Source organism: Crocodylus porosus, unplaced genomic scaffold (genome assembly GCF_001723895.1).
Source record: "Crocodylus porosus isolate Cpor-Errol unplaced genomic scaffold, CroPor_comp1, whole genome shotgun sequence".
Classification (NCBI taxonomy): Eukaryota; Metazoa; Chordata; order Crocodylia; family Crocodylidae; genus Crocodylus; species Crocodylus porosus.
Genome location: NW_017728906.1, coordinates 62,826,796 through 62,851,160, shown reverse-complemented (window position 1 = coordinate 62,851,160; position 24,365 = coordinate 62,826,796). Strand labels below are relative to the sequence as shown.

The 24,365-nt window shown below is 42.4% G+C and overlaps 1 protein-coding gene across 5 annotated transcripts in view; it reads left to right on the top strand.

Annotated features, from left to right (window-relative positions):
* The window catches only part of CDKL5 (cyclin dependent kinase like 5), a 133,609-nt gene that overhangs the window by 42,656 nt on the left and 66,588 nt on the right, over positions 1 to 24,365 (top strand). For all 5 annotated transcript variants that reach the window (XM_019529238.1, XM_019529237.1, XM_019529239.1 and 2 more), the window contains exons 3-6: positions 10,286 to 10,331; positions 14,198 to 14,334; positions 19,164 to 19,284; positions 20,451 to 20,510. In XM_019529238.1, coding sequence (XP_019384783.1) covers positions 10,286 to 10,331; positions 14,198 to 14,334; positions 19,164 to 19,284; positions 20,451 to 20,510 — 364 coding nt within the window. The remainder of the gene's footprint in view (positions 1 to 10,285; positions 10,332 to 14,197; positions 14,335 to 19,163; positions 19,285 to 20,450; positions 20,511 to 24,365) is intronic.

Below are 24,365 nucleotides of genomic sequence, written 5' to 3'. Positions count from 1 at the left end.
ATTGTCTACATACCTGCATCACTATTGGACAGTCTTTTTCACCCAGGCAGATAAGAGTGAGGAATGTGGAATTATTTACTCTGCCAGATCAAAGGCAGAACTGTGAATGTTATTAGTGTTAGATGTTGAAGAACCTTTGATCAGGTAAACTGGGATTTCTGATGGCATCCTGAGAACAATAGAGAATTGAACATAATCTTCTCAGATAAATACATTAAACCATTATTTTCACAGCCAATTATGAAGTATGGATTAATGGACAGAAGTTAAAAATATATATTTCTAGGGGTACCAGCCAGGGATGTGGATGTTCTATCTCCCTCCTTTTTAATTGGACATTGAAATACTTGTACAAAGAATCTGTCACAATAAATACTGAAGTAATAATGAGGCAAGAAGTATTGCTGTCCAAGAAAGAATTACACAAGACAGTGATAGAGTTGTTTTGTTACTTTCTAATATTCACAATTTCCTTGAGGAAATTAAGAATTAAATGACTCTGTAATAGTAGCAGGATCCCAAATTAATTGTAGTATTCCCATGAGGGTGTTGACAGGAAACGTGATCTCAGGGTAAGTTGTTTGCACGTAAGAGATTTGTAAAATCCATATTCAGGTTGTTACTGGTTGCCTGCTGGGGCCAAGAAATTTTTTCCCCTTTAAATGTACTGTTCAAGTCCCTCCCACTCCCCTCGGAAAGAATGGACATTGGCTTCAGTGTGATAGTTCTCCTAAATAGTGCTGAGAAATCTCTTGAGAACTAGGTTGATAGGTCCTGCTCATGTGATCAGAGTTAAACAGATATCCAGATCTGGAGTAAGAAAAAAGGCTTCCCGCTGATCAGGTTGACAAGGACCATGGCAATAGTTACCTACCTTTGTAGTGTGGGGTGTGGCCTACTTCCTAAGATTTGCCTAAGCATTCATACCAAGTTCCACACTGGTAACACACTTTCTGTGACAAACTAAGATTTTGTTTTTTTGGGTTTTTTTTAATTCGGTGTCTTGTGGATATGTTGGGGGAGCAAATAAGTGCTCCCCATGGTGAGGAAGGAGTTGGGCAGGGGCAGATGCTGCCCAGCCAAGGCAAGGCAGGCGTGGGACGGAGCCACAGCTCATCCAGAGGGCACACAGGGGTGTAGTTCCCACTGCTGTGTGCACCTTGGGAGGGTCTGGGTGTGTGTGGGGGCAGACAGGCTGGAGCCGGGACTGTGCTGGGCTTTTCGTGGCAGGGGCTGGGCTCAGGGTGGGCAGCAGCAGTGCTGGGAGGGGGCTATGGGGAGGGGCTGCTACCACTCCAAATTTCACCATAGCCCCCCCATAGTCCCCTTCCAGTGCTGCCACCACCCGCCCCAAACCCAGCCTGGCTCAGCCCCAGCCAAGAAGAGCCATGCAAAGCCCCAGCTCCAGCCCACAGCTGCAGCCTGCCTTGCCCCACACAGATACAAGGGAGCACACGCCCCCTCCCCCAGTGCCCTCCCAGGGTGTGTGCAGTGATGGGAACTGCCTCCCCGTGCCCCTCAAATGAGCTGCAGCTCTGTCCCACGCCCATCCTGCCCCAGGTGGGCAGCATCTGCTACAGCCTCTGCCCCACTCCCTCCCACACTGCTGGGGGAGTTGATTCGCCCCCTCCCCCCATGCCCCTTCCCTCCCGTCTCCCCTTCCACCACAACACACCACACTTACCAGCTACAGTGGGAGCAGCGTGGTAGAGGGGTGGCGGGAAGCGACCAGCTAATTCTAGGCACATCTGCGGATCTTGGCATCTGCACATCTAGGTGACCACGCTACAACATGTAAAAGTGAATCCATACCATGTTCAAAAATAAAGGGTCACAATTAATTGACCATGCATAACTAAAACTGTGCAAAAAAATACCATGTAAATTGAGGCCCAACCACATACTAATTTCAGCCATTACTTGTAATTGTATGGGATTCTCATTGGTATCATGAAGCAATGTTTATCTATTTTTGTTATATTCATTTTTCACTAGATTATTTGTGAAGTAGTTAATGGGTTAATCCTACATATTTTATTGCTCCAAGAATGAAATAACACTTGTAAAACACAGGGTAACAGGCAGCACTCTCTCTGTTCAGAAAGGCTATTGTATCAGGGAAGCATTTAACTGACTTGTGGATTTTGTATGTGTGTTGACTTAATCACTAAATGTTGTGTATGTTAGCTAGACTTTGTGGACAAACCCATTTATGATCTGCTTTTTATTTATTTGCTATCCTAGATTTTGTTTATTGTAAAATATTTTTGTTGTACGGGTAATGTGCTTTTGGTTTCATTTTGCCTAAAGAGAATAAAAATTATGTTTATTTATTGGTTTCCCACTGTCTTCAAGACAACCAAGACATGATTAAACAACCTCTAAAATATTAAATACTGTGTCTCAATGCTACAGTTAAAACTGTTAGAGTAACTATGGAATTTTTAGGGCAGCTCCAATTAACACTCATAGGAGGGCCACAGCTAACTTCCTGTGCAGCATGTTTGCCCTTGATATTTCTTGTCATTTTTATTACTGTTCATGAAGAAACTAATCTTTCACTTAGTCACTTTGAAGATCTGCTCCTAATAATCTGATCATTCTTGAACTTTATCGGTTCATAGAAGTTACTCCCATATTATATACATGTCACTGCAAAGTCAGTGAGCACATTGTTTTAGATCTCTGCATAAATGGAAATGCATTACTTTTTTTTGAGGATGCTAGAATAGAAGCTGCAAGAGTATTTTTGTTATATTTTTATAACGATGACTGTCCTTTAGCATTTAATTTCACCTATTCAATGTTTATACAAACACCGATAAGCTTTATTACTGGTACCATCTCTGGCAGACACAAAGTGCTAGATAGGACAAGTAACCTCTGGGGGAGGGGTGGACATTAAATGCATACCTATTACTGAGAGAGTCAAAATGTGGAGTTTTCAAACTTTCAAGCTTGCTAAGCGCATCAGAAAATGAGACCGTTTCAACATGAACTTTTGTGGCATTGAATTAAGTCAAAAGACAAATATTAATCTAATGTAAGACTTCAGAGCTGAAGCCAATGCCCTTTAGGACACATACCATTGAACAGCAGAATTAGGGTACATAATAACTAACTTGTGCTTGATGTCACAATTTGTGTTTGATATTTAAAAGAAAATTTTTTTTCTATTGAAGTAGTGTTGAAAGGATGAAGCCAGCATATCTTTTGTGTTTAAGGATTTCTGTGCCAGTCCTGATTGATGTTCAGATTAGCAGACATGACATCTTGGAAAACAGAAGATAACATAGCTACTTCTTTCAGAGGGTCCTGTTCCCCTTTATTGTGTTGACTCACTCTTTGAATAATCCAACTATTAATACTGGGGACTTTTCTGGGAACCAGCTGAGACTCATGTTAAATATAAGGATTGTAAAAGCATTTACACTGTACATAATTAACAGAAAGCAACAAAACATTTACATAAATATTTTACTGAACACAAATGTTTGCATAATTAACAAAAATCAATAAAATAAGGTGTGCTCATGTTTTAAAATTCACTGTTTCATTGATGAATTAGGTAGTATTACTAATCAAGTAGTCCAAATCCTTAGATGTCAGGAAACTGCTAATGCTGATGCTACACCACTGAAAACAATAATTTTTGATCCAGTGCTGGAGTATGCACCTGCTTAAGAACTCAGTAAATGCAGCCTCTGGCATTACCTCCCACCGTTGATCAGGATATGCAGAAGAACAAAAGATTAAAACAATGATGGATTTCAGCAGGAGACTGCAACTTCATTAATGTAGGATGTAGAAATGTTACTGTTGACAACAGGTACCAGTAGAAGCTGTTACTGTGCAAGCGTTGCATGATTTTTGTAGCAATATGAGTCTATTAAAACTTGTCAAACTTGAACTTCGCTTCAGTTATGGTCAGTGTTGGAGCAATTTAGCCAACATGCATGGCTAGAGGATTATGCAGGTCTAACAATTTGATTGGTCATTAGTGAGCAGCAGCTGTTGCAGCAGCTCCCACTCCCCTTTTTTAAAGGGGTTGAAATTTTTTCTTTAGTTTAGCAACCTTCACTGCTTTTATCTGCATGTCTTCTTTCTCTCTCACGTCAGGCATTTACTTTGGTCCAGAATGAGATTAAAGGTCTTGGAGCAGGATTAGCTCTTCTGACTGCTCCCATTTGATTCTGTTTTCCCTCGTCCCTGTGAGGGTGTCAGCCGATGCTTTGGGGAAACTCAGTTTATGAAGACTTAGCCCTCTACTTGAACATCTCCAATGAGGGAGGTTGGACATCTTCCTTAGGCAATTTCTTCCACTCTCCTACTGCTCTTACAGATGGGAAGATTTTTTCCTGAGATTTGGTCAAAATCCCTTTTGCTGTATTCTTGACTTCTATTCTGCGAGGGAGGACAGTGTTTCTTCATCTTCTTTATGGCAGCCTTTTAAGTATTTGAAAGCTTGTATCTTTTCTTATTTTCCTTTTTTCAGACAGAACATACCCTTATATTCCTCATACAGATTGTATCCCAACTTCTTCATCTGTGTACTCACCTCTGGATCCTCTTAAGTTTCTTTACGTCAATGATTCTCAACTGTAGTGCCATGGCAACCTGGATAGTGAGATCCTTTTAAGGGTAAAACACAATATTAGCACTGTTAAGTGTGCAGCTTACACATGATTCACAAGATAAACTCAGAAATTCCAAATAAAAATCCATAGTGTCAAAAGCATTGGGCTCTGTTGTGGTCTTCGTGAGCTCTTTGCAACAGAAGGGCCCTATTATTTTTACATAGTCAAAAAACAGCTAAGAGCTGGCATTTTCTGAAGAATACTATGTGCCTATACAGTTGAGGACACTGTTCTGCATCCTACTTAAAATGTAATGCCCAGAACTGTGTACCATATCCTTTCCCACCTAAAATTTCCCTTCTCCCTTCATATTGAGACAAGACAGGGCAGCCCCAGGGCTGAGAATTCATGCGTCTGTCTACTTGTATTGAAATAGTGTTAGAGCAGGGGTCAATAGCCTATGCTTTGTGGGCTGGATTCATCCCATGAAGAGTTGTGATTCAGCTCATGAAGGCTTGACCTAGCCTGTGGTCATACTCAGCAGCAGGGAGATCAGTGCCATGGGGGGAGCCAGAAATGAAGGCCTCCTCTAGGAGTCTGTGCCTCCTTACTTCAGGAGTCACTTTTTTTTATCACTAAATCCACTGTTGTCCCTTCGTGCTGCCACCAGTAATTGGTGGCATTCAGCAATGGGGGATGAGCCACAGTGGCAGAGACTGCAGCAGGGGAGTGCAAGAGTGCTCATCAGCTTTGGGAAATGCATGCTGAGGATGACTAGCACATGGCAGCAGGGCACAGTAAGGAAAGTAGCCAGGTGAGAATTGGTGGCCACCTTAGGGCTGAGCCACATTTCTTTGGCCCATCTTTGTAAAAGGTTGCCAAGCCCTATATTGCAGGGATACCTTATTTCCCTCTACTTAAAGAGAAGGCATTTCTGCTTTGTCCCCTACTGGCCACATGTGTTCTGGGCTGTGACCAGGCATTTTGCACCTTATCTTCAGTTTCTGACAAATTTGGACATCAATATTTAGCAACATTTTTATCTACTGTTATATGACAGCTGTAAGCTGGTATTTTCCTATGCCTTTCTAATGCTGAATCATTGTTGCACCCTGGTCCTCTATGGAGATCAACTTGATCATTAAAGGCACTACTGATGCTGGAAATGTTTTGAGTGCTTCATGTGCAATGCTCGTCAGTCTGTAGTTTTCATTGCCTCATCATGTTGTGAAGGTAAATACTAGAGCTAGACTTTTCTTTTTAGGAGCTGAACTTTAGACTCCTTTTGTAATAAATGTAGCTGAGTAAGATCAAACCATGTGGCAAAACTTTTTCAAATTTCCCACCTAAAATTATGAATTGATGAATTGTAGATGTCAAAAAAGGATATTTTCTGCTCTATGCAGGTGCTCTTGTGATGAGGGCATTCACCTTGAAGGAAAAAAATCTGTCCACCTTTAGGGATGTTTATTTAAATAGTCTTTGAACTCAGGACTTCCCCTGCAAGGTGAGTGCCCTAACTAGCAGGCAGGAAAGTTCAGGGTCACTTTCTGTCTTTCTCTGTAGCCCAGAAAATGTGAATGCTTTCCAACAGGACGGCTGGGGAACACTCCCACACTAGAATAGCTTACAGTCTGCTGGTTGGTGCGCTCTCTTGGGAGATGTAGATACAAACCCTGTTGAGTGGAGAAAGGGCGTGAAGCCTGGTTTTCTACAACTTGCTAACAAAAAAGGGAGTGACACCACTACCATCGCTTCCCCGTCACTTGTGTTTTAAAAGGACTGTTTTCTGACAGGAACAGCTTAAGCACCTAATTCCAGACACAGTTTCAAGGTTGTGAATCATAGCTGCGTTCCTCCAGCTCAGCCATAGGCACCTCAAGCATTTTCACATGGGTTTTGGGACGTGGCACCAGGCACTTTTGATTAGTGAGCTGTGCTAATTAAAAATGCCCCCACACTGAAAAAAATGGCAGCGGGGCACTCTGAACTAAAGCTCATTGAACGTGTTTTATTTCAGAGTGCCACACCGCCATTTTGTCAGCACAGGGGCGCTGATACAGGTGACTTGGAGGGCTGCCAAAGCACATCAGTTTCCATGGTCCACAGACTTGTGCTGGATTTCCAGCACATCGGAGTAAGCTCCATGCACGTACGTGGGAGCCCCTAAGTTCTAAAGAGGGGAAGAGCTCAAGACACGCAGCATTTTCTACTGGGTGCATTAGGCAGTTAGCTCCCAAATGTGGTACGTGACTGCTGGGCAGCATGGGCTCACAAACAAGTTATTGCAAGATAAGAAGGAGACGTGGGTTTGCCATGCATTAACTGCTCTGCAGTAACTGTGTGCATAGTTTTACCCCCCAAGTAAATGAAAGTTAATGTTTGGTAGTTTGGCTCTCCTTCTGTGAGGGGTAGGCTCAGGCTAGTTTTCATTCACTACATCATAAGAGTCTGCACTAAACAGTTATAGTGAAACAGCTGAAGCGCAGTAAATCCCTGTCTTCTTTTACCCCATAATAACTTGTTTATGTACCCATGCCTAGGTACCTGACCCAAGACTGTAATTGTGCTCCAGGACCTGTGTGCCTAAACAAATAAGGGCGGTGATGCTCAGTGCCATTATGCCCAAATCCATTTGCAGGTCTGGTTCTGAATCTTTCAAAACCAGTACAGCATATTCATTCCTAAGACTTGTAATTCACATAACACATAGTGAGAAGTCCTAAAAGCTTAAATTAAAGAAGTCAAATCTCAAGGAGGAAAGATGAGCTTAATGCAGTTCCTCACAGCTCCTGCTGTTTAGTTATCAGTCTTCTTATTTTTGTATTCATTTTTTATCTCTTTAATGGCATTATTTAATAAAGCTTTTTTTAATACAATAACATTTTATATGCAATCCTAGACAGTAAGACACACAATTTGTTACATGCTGCTGTTTAATTATTTCATTATGATGAAACTAATTTGTTTTATAAACAGTATCTCCTCAGATTTAAAAAAATCTCTTAAATGCTACAATAGTTTGAACTTTTCTATAACCCAGTGAGATTCTTTAATAATGACTTGCAGATAGCATGCTAGGAAAAAAATCTGTTATTTGAAAGCACGTCTCCTTTTAAATGTTGTATATGGAGGAAGTAAGGACCTTATGGCCATAAACTTGGAAAAACTTTTGTGGTGTGTGTAGTCTTGTGGTGTTCCATGGCACTACTCATGGCATGTCCAGTGAAGTATTTGCCTGAGTCTTTCCAGGATCAGAGCTGAAACATGAGTTACTTTATTTTTCATCACCAAAGCAAAGTTAAATAATTATCATGAGGTCAAGGGATATATTTGTGTGACTATAGGACATTTAATGTGGGAGCCACTCAGGGCATGTATACATGTGTTCGACGTCAACTTCAAAACATGCTAATTAGCATGCATTGTAGGAGATTCTGTCAACCTGCAATTCATTCCTAATTAGCTCAATTAATTCCTAATTGGCATGCTTCCCCAGCCTCTGCATTACATGTATTCAGTGTCCCCATGCTTCAAAATAGTGCCAGGGGTGCTTTAACTAAACCTCAGAAATCAAGCTTGTTTGATGAGCTTTAGTTCAAACGTGGGACACTGAATACACATGACGCTGCAGGCTCTTTACTTAGAGTGGCTCTTAGAGAGCACATGTAAAGACAGTCTCAGTGGTGACGTAATAACCAGTAAAATTAATTTGCTCAATTTATTTGAGACCATCCAACTTGGATGCTTCCCACAGGAAAATGTACATGTGATTCTGTGTTTGAAGTAAAAGATATATAGACAAATTTCTCAAAATGCAGCCTAATATCCTAAGCCTTGGTATCTTCCCACCCCCCTTTTTCTTTTGTTAATATCTGAGCAGGGGGTTGTTTCTTGATCAGCTGTATTACTTCAGTGGGACCTCATGTAATCGTGGTTTTTCAAACCAGATCATTGTACATAGGGGAAGTTTTGGCAAGAACATTGTGAGAGATGGTCAGGAACTAATGAGAAAAATGACTTCCACATGAGTTCCTTTACTTTCCCTGGTGTCAGAGAAAGCAGTCAGCCAATTAGGCCAATGAACAGCATAACATTTCTGAGATTTGGTAAAAATGTCATGTATGACAATCAAAGGATAAATCGCCATGTTGTTCCTGTTATATAAATCTTTTAAAAATAATGTGCTATGTGCTTTAGACAAACATGAAGACAGCACACATGCTTTAAAGAACTTGTTCCAAACATGGACTCACTTTTTAATGTTGCTTAGCTTAACAGGTTAAAATAAATATGCCAGCTCCATTTTTATTAATTTTTAATATTATATTCACTTTCATCTAAAGGTCTTAAAGGGTCTGCCATAGAAGTCAGTGATAATCTTTCAAGGTGCTTTTATTTTAAAAGTGGAGGGAAGTATTCTTTTTAGATGTATATATCGCTACTTGGTAAGATGGAATAATAGAAAGTAGGTAGTCCTTCATTCTTCTTTAATTCTTTACATGTGTATATTCATATGGGATATACCACCTGTGAAAGGGTTCCAAAATGTTGCAAACCTCTAGTGTAGTGGTCCCAACCAGATGATCTCAATTGACTGGTTGTTTGTGGCACCTCTGACAGTTGATCTCAGTCTGTCAGAGCAGCAGCAGCAGGATGCATGTGGCTGGGCTGAGCCACACCCTCTACCACCTGGGCCAAACTGGGTGAGTGGGGTCAGAGCCTGGCTGGCTTGTCCAGGAGATAGAGTGGGGAGGGCGGGGGCAGGGCAGAGGATGGGGTGGTAGATCCTGGGGTGCCCTTTACTTACAAAAAGTGTTCTTCACCACGAAAAGGTTGGAGACCACTGCTGTAGTGAAGCTGTTGTATCCCGACACGGCTTTCAACTTGCTAGCATGTGGAGATCCCACAGCTTCTCCATGCACCAGCAAGTAAAAAGGGCATTATGGGAAGCATGGCATTAGAGACTGGTCCTTGATGCCTGGCTCCCCACAGCTGCATGATTGGGATCTGACAAATTTGTTCACAGATTCCAAAAATTGTCCATCCTGCCATCCAGTTCTGGCAGGGCCAGGATGCACCTGTTTTCAACTTGCTAGTGTGTGGCAAGTGCATCAGCTGATCAGCTTGCTTTGTGTTAGTGCCTGAAGTCAATGTGCAACCTTTTGCCAAATATGCCACATGTTCAATTTAAAGGGCAATGTAATCCAGCCACAAAGATGTTCCACGTTAAATGTGGAACATCTTTGTGGCTGGTTTGACATGTTATCGTGCCATAAATAGGCTAAACATGTGGCATTTTACACTTTATCACACAATAAATGTAACATCTGCTAGGGCCCCACATCCATTAAATAAGTGCTCCAACTTCCAGAATAGCAGAATAATGAGAACTCCAGGTGCTCAGTTCTTTAAAAAATAATAATTTATTTTTATGAATATAAGTTGTTGGTGTTTATGGTTTTTGTGTTTTGAAGTCAGGGAAGTTAATCATAGCGTATTTGCTGAATATACTTGGACAGCCTGGTTCACCTAATTATTGTGATATTCACTGGATTCTATTTTAATTATTTTTTGTTTGTTTGTTTCTATGTGCCCCTGGCAATGTAGAGTGAAAATAATGTATTTAGTCTGAATATTTTATTTGATTGATCTAATACCTACAGAAAAATCTTGTTCATTTCACTTTTCTTGTCTTTGTTTCATAGGAGACACATGAGATTGTGGCCATCAAGAAATTCAAAGACAGTGAAGGTAATATTTTCCTCTCTGTGACTCTTCATGTAAAGAAGGAGCATCAAAGATACGGCCTGCAGAACAGTGTCGTCTGGCTTTGGGGGATTTCTGAAGGGGCTAGAAATTAGGGGACTGGCATAGGTGGCAGAAGGCTGGGGCTAACGGGGCTTAGCCCCCTCCCAAATGTGGGTCAGCAGTGGCAGCACATAGGGCTGCAGGGAAGCCCAGGGTTGGGTTCTGGGTGGCTACAGCAAGGGGGCAGGGGCATGCACAGACACACAGCCCAGCAGTGTGTAAAGCACTGCCCAGCACAGCATGCTAGTCTGTTGTGGGGAAGTGGCATGGGGGGCAGATTGAGGCCCCTGTGATGAGGGAGGGAGTAGGATGGGGCTGGGGTGAATGGGGCCCCATGGCTGGGGCAGGTCATGGGATGCTCAGAGTCCAGGTGGCTCATCCAGGAGCACAGAGGGGCTCCCACTGCTGTGCACACCCTGAGGGAGGCCTGGGGGGCAGATGCCCCCCAGATCTTTGTGCAGGGCGGAGGCAGGCTGCTGCTGCGGGCTGGACTCTGCGCCCCACATGCAGCAGGCACATGGCTTGCACTGCTCCAGGATAGTGGTAGCAGGGCCTGAGCCCAACCCCCAATGGCAGCCTGCCTCCATCCCGTGTACAGATCCAGGGGGCACATCCCCTCTGGGCCTCCTCCAGGGTGTGCACAGCAGCGGAAGCCCCTCTGCGCCCCTGGATGAGTTGCCCAGTCTCCGAGTGTCCCATGACTCACCTTGTCCCTGAGGCCCCATTCACCCCAGCCCCTGCCTCTCTCCCACTCCCTCCCTCACTGCGGGGGCCTCAGTCTGCCACCTACACCACTTCCCCATGACAGACTTACCTGCAGCGGGGAGGGTGTGTGTATGCAAACACACATGCTCAACCCCCCTCCCCCCAACATAATATTTTCTCCATCTGCTTATGGGGACTGGGCCTATCACCAAAGTCCAAAGTACAGAGCCCCGGGAGGGATGTGATTTCACAGCAGCAGGATGAGCAACAGCTGTATTAATCCCCCTGATTTCCTGAACTGACATAGCACCGGTCACTCTGCTGCCACTCAGAAGTGGGTCTTGATCTGGCCTGAAGAACCAAAGGGATATTGACGTACGTCATGTAAATAAATGTGGGGCTGATATCTTCCTGGTGAAAATTCAAGACCTCACATGCTGAGAGATGGTTTTAAAACAATAACTAATTTTATTGTTTTGAATGGTGCATAAGATGGACTTATTTCTTATTCTTTAAAATGTTACCTCCCGCCTAAAGCCAGGTTTGTACCTTCAGACAAGGTGGCATTACAGAAGAATAAACCCCACTTCCCGATCCATGCTTTGATCTTCTATGCAGCTTTGTTAGCATTGCCTGGCTACATGCTACAGATATAGTGGCAGGAGCAGGGATTGGGGAGTGGGAGTAGACATGATCAGTAAGTGGGCAGAAGAAAGTTACTACCTGCTGTTTGGGGAGGAGACACAAGCAGGGTGGAAGTTGTGTAAATGACTTTCCCCTGAGAGAGCTATGACAGCCATTACACTTTAGCACATATTTCTGTCTTTGCCATTTGACATGGGATCTCTGACAGCAACAGAGATACAGTTGGTTACAAAGAATGCAATTTCCCGGTTTGAGTAGACATGATCAATCATATTGTTTTTGTTGCATTTTATCCAAATTCCAGTTGCTTTAGAACTAAAGTTGTCAGATACCCGAGTCTTTTAGCTATGTCACTAAGACAACCTGTTTTCGCTCCATATTTGTTGATATTGGTGTAAGAATTGCTTAATAAGCATCATCACAAAATTTCTAAATATTTCACAATATTTCAGGAGTTCACTGTTCAAGAAAAATCCTATGTTGTAATATCTGAGTGTTCTACAAGATTCTTATGCTAGCCATTTTTCAGGAACTTTGTTGACTAGCTTGTATGGGGGGTTTTCCCCCCTCCCTCCCTAACTTCACCATTGGGTAACAAATCACCGAGCACACTTTTATGGTGTCACTTTGCATGACTTATTATTGCTTTTCAGAGTTAAAGCCAGTTGTTTACTACAGTTTCAATGAATGGATGAGAGAGTATTTTGGATAGTTTTGACTTCAGTGCATTCTATATCTAATTTGTTAGTTTGTTACAAAAATGAATTAATTTTAACTGATCTTTAATGTAATTTATGTTGCTGTTGATGCCTACAGGCTAAATACATTGCAGAAGATGGTATTTGTTGACAGTAGAAATTGGGTGATTGGGTTGATGTAGGCCAAGAAGTTCATTGCTTTCAAATGAAATGGCTTAGCAGTTCTCTAAATTGCTTCTGTTTTGATTTTTTAAAAAATCACCTTTGTGATGCTAGTGTTGTTTTAGTTTTCCTCTTTTTCCCTTCATCTCTCTGTTTACTTACTCTCTGCCGTTCTCTCCCTTGTGTGGCCCAGCCCCTCAGTCTCTGTGTGTATGCTTAGAAATCCAGTCTGAACATGTTCTTCCACTTGCAGTATTCACTTTGGTATCTGGTCTACTGTAAATTATCTGTGTATTCATGCAATCATGTCACCTTTTCCTGATTCATTAAAGTGATACGTATGTGGCTAGTAACCTGGAATGAATGTACTAAGTTTGAAGGTTGAATTTTGCCTTTAGTGTGTATGTGTAAATCCCCATGAATTTAGGGGATTTATTTCAAAATATGATGTAGGGCAATGGCTTATTTATTCTTTATTTTATTTAACTTGTCTGCTGTAATTACATTTAGAGGCTAATCAGATGCTGGGCACTGAATGGTTATGTTGTAAATTTCAGTCCATTCTTCAGTCATTTTACGTTCTAAAAGAAGTGATCTAAGCCTTTACTGAAATTCTGAACTTTTTAGAATTACCTATCCATGGTCTACACTGAGGGTGCAGGGACACAACACACTTGCAACAGAGTCATTTATCTATAATTTACTCTGTTCTACTCCATGCCCAGTCTTCCCAACCTTGCTGACCACAGTATACCATTAGACTATCTGCCTGGTGAGTGCATAGTGGAGGAAATGGTTTGCATAGTTTAAGAGAGTATAAATGGGACACATTCTACATTGTAAAATCACCATATAATAAAGTTAATTTGCAGCTTTTAAGGAAGAAGTTTATGCTAGGCTCAAGTGATTTGCTACATAGTAGTAGCAAGTATTGCGTGTCCACTGCACTTTTACCACATAGTAAAGTCAACTTACCACATAGTAAAAGTGTTGTGTGGTCTGCACTTTGAGTCAGTTTTTTAGCCCTTATATCTTCTAAGGTGCATGGATTGCACATTTGTGTAACTGAATTTACTGTGCTGAAAGTTTTGTGTGTGTGAAAATCATGTAAATGCAAATGTCACCAAAATCTTGGAAGTTGGTGAAAGATTCCCTTTTCCAATAAGAAGCCAGCCAAGCAACAAAGTAGATCAAGTTAAATTATAAGGCTTTGTCTGTGGGGATTTGAAAGAAAAATATAATCAGTAATTATTCTTCTAAAGAGTGCTTGAAGTGTATGTTTATAGTTGCATCTGTGAACTGGCAGCTATATTTAGTTCCCAATCACAGAAATATCTTACAGTTCTCTGAACTGTCCTTACTGTGTCAATGTCTACTGATACTTATATGTTGATGTTAGGAAGTTGTTCCATTTTTATTGACTCTTTAGGATTCTTTTAGTTTCAACTAATGTATTTCAAAATATCTGAAGGGCTTGTCTGTCCAAGGCATATAGAGAAAATATTAATGGTAGCCATTAGTATTTATCATGGTGTAGTAAAATCATTATTTTTCTTTGGCAAGTTTTACTGTACCACACTCATCTTGTTTATATTCTAGAAAATGAAGAAGTCAAAGAAACCACTTTACGAGAGCTTAAAATGCTTCGCACTTTGAAACAGGAAAACATAGTGGAACTGAAGGAAGCCTTCAGAAGAAGAGGAAAGCTGTACTTAGTGTTCGAATATGTGGAAAAAGTGAGTTGAATTTGTGTGATACCTTTCACAGCAGAATCATCAAGTAACTTATGAAGAATAAATGGAGCTTTAAAATAAAGAATAAATTTGAGCTTTAAAAATGAAGTTATTTTAATGTAGAAATGGGAAACAGAAAGTATTAATAACAGAGTTAAAATTATACAAATAGCACAATTTACTAATGATATTTGTATAATTTTCACTGTTTTATTAACAGTTTCTCTGTCTGGCATTACATATGTGTGAATTACTTATGCTATTTGTAATATAAAATATACATTTTTTACATATAATACAAAATTTCTAGATAGATAGAGATATGACTCCTTTGGCCATTCTCTGAGGTCTGAGGTATACCGTTACAAATATATTACATTATGCACTTCCTGTGTATATACATATATGCACACATATATATATTCATAATTGCTTACCTCAGAAAATGGCTAAAGGAGTCATGTGAGACCCAACATAAGACAATCTGGAGTCATATAGACTGAACTGTCTTTCAGTTGAGTAAATCATTTATTTTCCCCCAAACTTCAAAAGAGAGTTTAATTGTGAGGTTGACTAGTGTGGCCTTCAAGAAGGAAGCTTGAGCTAATTTTCCAAAACAAGAACATAGTATCCCCATGTATCCTGTTGCCGAAAATAGAATTTGTTTTACTATGATTTTCGTATTGGAATCTATGAAAATGTCAGTGTCAGTCTTGCTTAAAAAGGACTGTATCCGCTTTAAGAAAAAATAGTGTTTGAATTAACACATTTGTAGGACTTGGGAGAAACTCCCCCTGACCAACTGACTTAAACTTCTTCCAACCCTGACCTCATCTAAACCTATTCCACAAGTTTCTGTCTGGCCTCAGGTTGGCTCTTCACTAGCAATCCATACACCTTTCTCTAAAGAGAAACAGCCTGCGACCAAATTAGTCCTCTACTATCTCTTCAGACAAGAATAGACCTTTCTTCTGGGTTCTACCCCCTGCTTCCCCTGGCTTCATGTAAATAAATACTAACTTATATTTAAAGCAGTCTTCCTTTGGCCTTGCTCCTTTTCCTGAAATCCGAATTTGGTGTCTTGCTAATGCTCTGCTGATGGCCACCTAGTCCTCCTCAGTTAAAACATTTCCCCTAATATGTGGCACTTCCCTTCCTTTGTATTAGCTTCTAGCAGTACGTGCAGTTCTTACTGAATGAGTCACAAGACTTCTCACCACCACCTGCTTCCTTTACTCAAGCTTTATAAAATGATTATGTGATTTTATCTTGTTGCTGTAAGATAAAGTAACCAAAGGTCTATGTAAGAATACTCTATAGTATCCATGCACTGGCTACAATAAATTTTGTGTTGTACTTTGTGGTGATGGATGAATTCCTATTCCATAAGATCCTTGATAGCTCTGACATCTGGATTCTGAAGTTCCTGCCTTAATCTGTCCTTTCCCATAATGATCAAATATACATTTTTGTATTCTGTCTTCATTTTGAATATTTCTGTTGGGGCATCTGATGCCTGAAAGCTTGTCCAACAGTTCTCTCACCAATACAGTTGGTTCAATAAAGATGTCACCAAAAAAAAAAAAAAAAAAAGAAAAAATTGCAGCTTAGACATTACCTTGATAATCATGGCTATAACAACACTCCAACTGCATTCATGTATGCACCACTATTGTATATTTAGTAGAGGTGCACCAATAAAGATTTTCTTGGTCGATACCGATAACCAATTCATAACCAGCCATATCAGCTGATACCAATCCAGTGGCCAATTTACAGAAATGCAGCAGGGCAGCTTGGAGAGCAGTGTCCTGCTGGTAAGTCTTGGGGGGGGGGGGGAGAGAAAGGGCATGGGGGAGTGAAGATCCATGCCCCCATGGTAAGGGAGAGGAAGGGACAGGCACCGCCCAGCCAGGGTGGTGAATGGGGCCCTGGGGCCAGGAGCAGGACAGAGCTGTGAGTGGCTTAACCAGGGAGTGGGGAGGGAGGGCAGCTCCCCACTGTTACACACACCCCTGGGGGAGGTATGAGGCCATATGCCCCCCACCCACACCCTGAATTTGTGCGCAGGGTGAGGGTGGGCTGCCAGCTGTGGGCTCAGGGCCAGGAGCTGCACCAGCCTCTTCCAGCAGCAGGGCTGGGCTGGGGCTGTGCTCAGGGCAGTCTCAGCTGTGCGGGGTGGATGGTAGCAGTACTGGGAGGAGTGGCTACAGAGAATTTTGGGATGGCCGTAGCGCCAGCAGTGCCTCAGCACTGTCCCTCTTCCCCATCTCTGCTGCCCACCCTGCGCAGCTGAGCCTGCCTTAAGCTCAGCCCCAGCCCAGCCCCCTGCCAGGGAGAGGCTAGCATGGCTCTTGTCCCCAAGCCTGCAATGGGCAGCCTGCCCTCACCCCACACACAAATCCAGGGGGACGGGCACATGCCCCCTCATGCCTCTCCCAGGGATGCGCGTAGCAGCAGGGAGCTGCCTCCCATCCTTACCTCTATGCACCCCCTAGACGAGCCGCGCTGCAGTACTCATCCTGCTCCTGGCCCTGGGGTCACATTCACCATCCTGGCTGGGCAGCATTTGCCCCTGCCCCTGTTCCACTCCCTCCCACCACCACACCCCTTCCCTCCCTCTTGCCCCTTCCCCATCAGTAGGACACTGCTTTCCATGCTGCCTGGCTGTATTTCTGGCAGCGCACATGCACATGGCATATATCGGTGACATTATTGGCCAAAAAAACCTGCTTGCTGATAATGTTAATTTTCCTGGTATCGATGCTAGTCCAATATGTGACCGATAGATATATTGGTGCACCTCTAATATATAGTTTTTTATTAAAATTGAGATTGCTAATCAAGTGGTATTAACAGTGTCAACAGTACTGAAGACCAATACAAAAAAAGAGATAAATATCTAATTAGTTAACTAATTGTAAATCTTGTTAGTTATATTAATAATATTTATTGAAAGAATGTAGTAGGTTGCATGCTTTTTATTATATTTTTTAGTTGAAGAAGAAAATACATTTTCATGATCCAGTTTTACTCTGATAAAAACACTAGGATAAAATGATGTATGTAGACATCAGGAAGAGCTTTTGCATAATGCCACTTCTATTACCATCTTTATTTTCAGTTACACCTCACAATTTATAAATGCTTCTCATTTTCACAATGTATAAAATGGATACTCCTGTATTTTATAGATACTTTTTCAGGGCTATTACAAATAAATATACAATTCTTATATTTTAAGGGAGAAGGAGGGAGAAGAATTAAAGAAAATGTTATACAGTAGGCTAGTTTCTATTTAGGGTCTCTGCTGGTTGATGAGCACTTCTTGTCTTTGAAGAGTCTTATCTCTGCAGTACTCGAATCCAGATTAGACTAAGTCTGATTTTAAGTAATCCCCTTTATCCATTTCCCTCTTGCTTAAATATATAGGTTTATGTTTCACCCTGCTGATACTGATATTCTGGTTCACAGTTATGACACTAAGAAGACAAGTCTTATTTACTGAGATCTCCAGTATCTTTTGGTGGCCAGTATTCTAACTAAATCCACTACAGTGTCTTACTAGAGATATCTGTGACTACTTCTTATCTTAGATACAAATATAACAAAAAGTATATCGCACATTCATACAGTATTGAATGTATTTATAAATTGATAAACTCAGGTGTACATTGAGGTGTTTCTGACATTATCGTTCTGAAAAGGAGCTGATTTGCTGCAGTATCTTTGTCCATGTAAAAATCTGCGTAAATCTGCAAGTCAATTACAGGTTGTTCTTTGTAAAACAGCATACCCAAAAATTTTTTTTCAATTTTTCCACACAAAGTTCAGAATTCTGTCATTTCTTTGCAGGCACTGTAAGTGGTGATTTAATAATGTCTAGTAGTTTTATTACTGAGCGTTGTACTATATGTACTGCTAGACACACGTACTACATAATAGTACTTCAAATTTTCAAGGCTGATGTTCTCAGATTCTTCTTCCCACCGTAATAAGACTTTCTGCATTCTAATTGGCAGCAGATACTCCCCCCCCCCCCATTCACTTGGGATTTAGTACAGGCTAATCTCCACTGTACATTTTTAGTGCACGAGACTTTTTGAGAGGTAGCCGGCATTTGCTAACATAATTGAAATCTGAGATTTGTAACCACAGAGGTTTTGTGCCAGTGTAATTATTTTGATTCGGGATCTGATTTTCTTTTTTTTTCTACTCAAATGGGCAAATCAATACAACCCCTGGAGGAGTGACAGTTGTTTCAGTGCAAAGTGTCTTAGACTGGCATAGTTTATTTTCACTTCCTTACACAAATATGTATGCCACTATGAAGCACCTTTATATCAATATAGCTGCATCTCCATCACTAGAATTGTACTATATGCATGTAGTTAAAGCATTTTTTTTGGTATTTAGACAAAGCCATATTATGTATGATTGGTACACAGTTCCAGAAAAACTGCATAAAATATTGTAGGATGATTCATAAACTGCTCTGTTTTTTGGAACTTTCTGTTGTCAAATTGTTTGAAGGAACTCAATTCTAAGCAATTATTTATAAGTAAAACAGGACCTAGCTGATTTTTTTAGATGCTTGCCTTTACACCCTGATAATTATTGAGTTTTTAAGTATTTTTCCTTTATAAAGAAAGATTTTTGGTTCACCTGTAGAGAGAGAAGACCTTCACTAGGGGAAGATTACGTTACTTGGATGTGAACATGCTCATTTGCACAGCCAGATTTGCAGGCATAATTGTTACTTCAGTGTGTTACAATCAAATTAGGGATCAAGTTACCTATTCACAATTAATATCTATATTTTTCACATTTAGAATATGCTTGAATTGCTAGAAGAAATGCCAAATGGAGTTCCACCTGAGAAAGTAAAAAGTTATATCTACCAGTTAATCAAAGCAATTCATTGGTGTCATAAGAATGATATTGTTCACAGAGGTAAGTGTATAGTTTTTCACATAGAAATGAGCCCATACCAGTAATTTTCATACAAAAGAGAATGGTGCTACAGCTTACAAATTTTGTGTTAACTCAGTGTGTTTTTCTTTTTCTTTCTTTCTTTTACTTGAGAACAAATCATACTTAAATGAGCCTAGAAATTTTTTTCCAATGAGATCTGCAGATACTTGAATGAGATCAAATACTATGAAAATAGGAATCTCATAAGTGCTTATGCAGATAAATTACCCTATATTCAAAATTACCAAAGTTTCTTTCAAAAAGTATCTAAAGGATAGAAAAATAAGACAATTATAAAGCAAGGTTTGCCCAGTAAATAGTGTAGTTCTGAGGGTCATTAAAGTAAAGATTATGTATTTTGCCATGATGAAACAAAATTACATGGGTCACATTACCAATAGAAAGAGATTAAAAGGTACCTTAATACAGTTTTTTTCTCTTGATCCACTGTAATGTGTGGCTTTTTCTAGTTTTATGTTTTTATTTTATAAAACATTTGACTGCATGACTTTGTAAGCATTTTAATGGATGGTTTCTGTAACAAAATTCACCTAGAATGCTAATTGAGTTATAATTAAAATGAATCAAAATACAGACAGGAAAAGTATTTTTTTTCCTTAATTTCATTGTAAAATGTAGCTGGTGAATTAAGGTTGTACATACAGAGATTATGTTATTTTTTATGACTAAAGTATATGTCTAAGAAATTAGAGGAAAACTTATTTCTAGAACAATACTAGGAGCCTCAGAAGGTAATTCTGAGCTGGCAAATACTGTATATAAACAAGGTAAATATTTGTAATAAATTGGATAGTAGAATGATATTTCCACATGCACGTGTTGATTTTTGTGCCCATTCAGAACTGCAAAGACAGGTTTACTCTTCCCATCTTACCCTGGAGAATTCTCAAAAAGGAAACACAATACAGAACCTGTGACTTCTGCACGATTAGAAAAGAACAGCTTATTTGAAGCCTTGTACTAGTTTCAAGTGTTTTCTGCTGTGATCTGTTTTGTTAGTGCTGTATGAATAGTTGTAGTTCTGTTACAATTAAATAATGGTGTTTAACAAGTTGACTATTAAAACTGGACGGTAGCAACTGTATTACAGATGTCCCCCCCTTTTTTTGTCTCTGATATTCCAGATATCAAACCAGAAAATCTCTTAATAAGCCACAATGATATTTTGAAGCTGTGTGATTTTGGTAAGTTGAAGAGATTTTAAGGCATTAATATACCTGCCTATCTATTTAATTTTAAAACCAGCAATCCGTTTAACTCAAATTCCTCATGGTTCAGTTTAAACTCTGTGTTGTACATACCGTGAGTACATTCTAATGGTCACTATTTAGTGTGTTCCTATTTGTGGGTGGTATGTTAATTTGAAGGGGTTGTAAGCTTTTAATTAGGACCTATTGTGAACTATGTGTTTAAATGCTGTTCTTGTAGAAATTTTTCTCTATTCATTTTCTTTTCAATTATTAGGACCTTGTCATTAATACACATTAGGGGACAAGTTCGTTTTGAAGCTAGCTTGACTATAGACCTAGGTGGGCAAAATAAGAGCACATTTTCATTAGTCTCATTTGTGTGTGAAATATGTAGCAGTGGTGCCAACACATCCAGTGATGCTAGGCTGATCCTCAAGCCCTGTCTGCCATGCAGGTCCACATTGTCTGGCCCATGGGGCTTCCCACAGGTCTGGAAATTTGGGAGGGGAGCAGTGGCAGAATTAACATCCCACAGGCTGTAGGTCGGGGTGGGCAATTATTTTGGCTGGAAGGCCACTTACCGAGTTTTGGCAAGCCATTGAGGGCTGTGTGGGTAGCACCCCGCGTCTTGACAGGTGCCCCACACTCTGGTTGCCATCTTGTGACTGGAAGTCCCACCCCTAACCCCTAGCCTTTGCTACCAGAAGTCCCTCCCCTTGCCCCTAAAAAGTACTTATTTTAGCAAGGGGTTTTGCCATCCCAGAACCAGAAAAATGCAAAATTATACTTTAAAATTCGAACATCTGTAATATTCGTTAATTTGATTTCAAAAAAAATTTTGTCCTGATTTACATGTGTTTGCATAGTGTACGTAGAGGTGATTGTACAATAGCTTAAAATGAAGTCTTATTCTTATATATTGGGGGGCATGGGGAGGTGACTATAGGTTTGTGGGGGACAGTGGGTATGTTGAGTATGAGGGAGGGTGTGTGGGGGGGATTGTGGGGATGGATAGCTGCGGGGGTGTAGGATGAGGGAGCATGTGGGGGTATGTGTGGAGTGTGTGTGGGTATGGGGTTTGTGGGGGCTGTGTGGGGGAAAGGGTGGCTAGGGTGTGTGAGGTGGTGTGGGGTCTGCATGTATGGCAGTACATGGTGGGGTGTGTATGTGGGGTCTGTCGCACACGCGACACGCTCTGTCGCTCCCTCATTGCACAGATACGTGTATGCACAGACACATACCCATACACCCACTTCTGGTCTCAGGGCACCAGCGCAGGTCCTGTCCTCTTATGGTCCAGCGGGGACCAAGGCTGGGCAGCAGGAGCTCTGTTGAGGTGGGCTGGCTCCCTCTTTTCCCTGCTGGCACAGCCTCGCCCAGCTCCATAGATCCCTGCTGGCCAGGGCCCTGTAATTCTGCTGCCCTGCTCTGGTCCCTGCCGGCCCTGACACCCTGGTGCAGGCCTCTTATTCCCACCCAGCTATTGCTGCACACCCACTCACTGCCAGTCGCCCACCTGCCAGCACTTTCCCTGCTTTCCTGCCCACCACAGCACTCCAGCACCACATTGCTCCTAGCTGCATAGCCGTGACTTCAGGACTCAGCAGGAGTCAGCCCTGCCAGCTCCAAGGCCTGGGGTAATCACCCACGGTCCTCCCCTGCCTCCCTCCCCCCCAACTCTTATCTGAATTTCCCTCTCCAGCACAGAGAAGCAGGAACAGCCCCAGGGTCCCAGGCCAGAAGCCTTGCTAGGCAGAGGTTTCTGGCTGTGGGGGCCCAGGGTGGGGGCGGAGCGGAGCTGGGCGGGCATTGCTGTTGAGCTGCTGGGTCCTGCCAGTGGCTTCCCCTGATCCTACTGCCCCTGACTCTGCTGGGTCCTGCCAGTGGCTTCCCCTGATCCTACTGCCCCTGACTCCTGTTATCTTTGACAGGCAGCCAAAAGCATATGCATATTAATTTTCTAAATTTTTTATGGGCCCTGTGGGCCAGATAGAATGGCCTAGTAGGCTGGATCTGGCCTATAAACTGTATTTTGCCTGCCTCTGCTGTAGGTTGAGCACTCATGTTGCATAGTACCATATTTACTCGAATGTAGCATAAGGTGTTTATTCTATAAGCACAAGGGGGAGGAGCCCCTTATCTTATATCTGTGTACCAGCATCTGCCCCCCATTAAATATGTTATCTATTATTAAACTGCTTCTAGAAGCAGCATGTACTCAATCATTGAAATCGACTATAAAGTCATTTAATGCAACACAACCCATGGTAAGAGCATTCCCATAAAACACCTGGCCCATATTGGGCAAATACACCAATGGGTATCTTTTTGTTTTTGTTGTTTCGGATTGGCTGTATATACCTTGGAGTCCCCTCCATCCTATGCACTCTGATGTCTTTGGGCAACCACCCTTTCATTCTCCTACCACACCTTGATGTACGTAGCTTTTAGATGAGGAGGCTGTTGCAAGGCTTCCCAAACCTGGTCTGCTTTTCAGAACCACAGATGTCTGTGGTCATTACCTTAGTGGCCTTGTGCATTTCCATCCGTCCCTACGCCATGCCTCGGAAGTGTTATTACTCACTGTGACAGGTGTATCAATATTGGAGCCTTTCTGGGAGTGGCTCCGCCCTCCTGTAATGGGCCAACCGCCTGCTTACTCGCCTGCCATGCCTTGATCTTATTTGACTGGAAGATGGTTGTAATCAACGGGAGGCTGCTTATTTTTCTGCGCCCCGGTGACACGGGGCGCTACCTGCGGCTCCTTTTCCTCCCCTACACTGCAGCCCAAGCCTCGCAGATGGAGTTGACGTGGTTTAACCTGGGCCTTGTTGTTTTCTGGCCCTCCTCTTTACTCCCAGGGCTCCGCACTGCCCCCTTTCTCGCTCGCTCTGGGGCTTCTCCCTGCTGCCCCCTCTCGGTCCAGGGCTTCTCCCTGCTGCCCCCTCTCGCTCCGGGGCTTCTGGGCTGGGGCCAATGCGCCCCCTAACAATGCTGCACCCTCTCCGGCGCCAGGAGGCCCCACGCTACCGTGAAGCTCCTGTGAAGCCTCCTCCACCCCAATAGCCTTGCCTGGTCCTCCGGTCAAAACAGTAAACATAAAACATAAAGCCCCTGGGCTACAACATAAAAACTAGACCTTCTGGTCGAACAAAAATCTACTCCCTACTAGAGAGCGAGGGAAGAAGGGCTTCACCAACCTCAGCAGTGACCAGGGGATGCTCTCATGGCCAGAGTCCTCCCCTCTGTCTGTCTGAGCTGAGTCCTTACTCCCACGGCTGCTGGAGAGGGACTGCCTTCCTGGCCTCCTACCTGGGCTTAAGAAGGGATAAGCCCTGCCCCTTCCTGGTCAGCTGGTTTTACCAGTTGTCCTGGCAACCAGCACCTGTGCAGCCCTGGTGACTGGCAGCTGAGCCTCCCCCTTTCTGCCACTAGGGGTCTCCCCAGAGCAGTCTCTGCTCTCAGGCGCAGGGCACCTGAGTGCACTGCGACACTCACTTACATTGATTCGACTTCCAGAGTGGCCTGCTACTCCTGGGCATTTCTTCTTTCTCAGCTACTCTCAAGCACAGGCTTTCTACCTGGAATCGCACACTCTGCCTTTCTCAGGCTTCAGGCCCCTGGCTCCTACCTCCACTCCTCATGGGTTCTCAGACTCCTGGCCCCACACTTTGCCCCACTCTGGGTTCCCAGACTCTCTGGTCCCACTTGCAGCCCCTCTGGGCTCCTGGACCCTCTGGTCCCACACTCAGCCCCTTTTTGGGCTCCTGGACCTCCGAGTCCCTGGGGACCTCTTCCACCCCTTAGTCCCTTCCCCAAAACCTCCAGACTGTCACAGACTCTACTCTC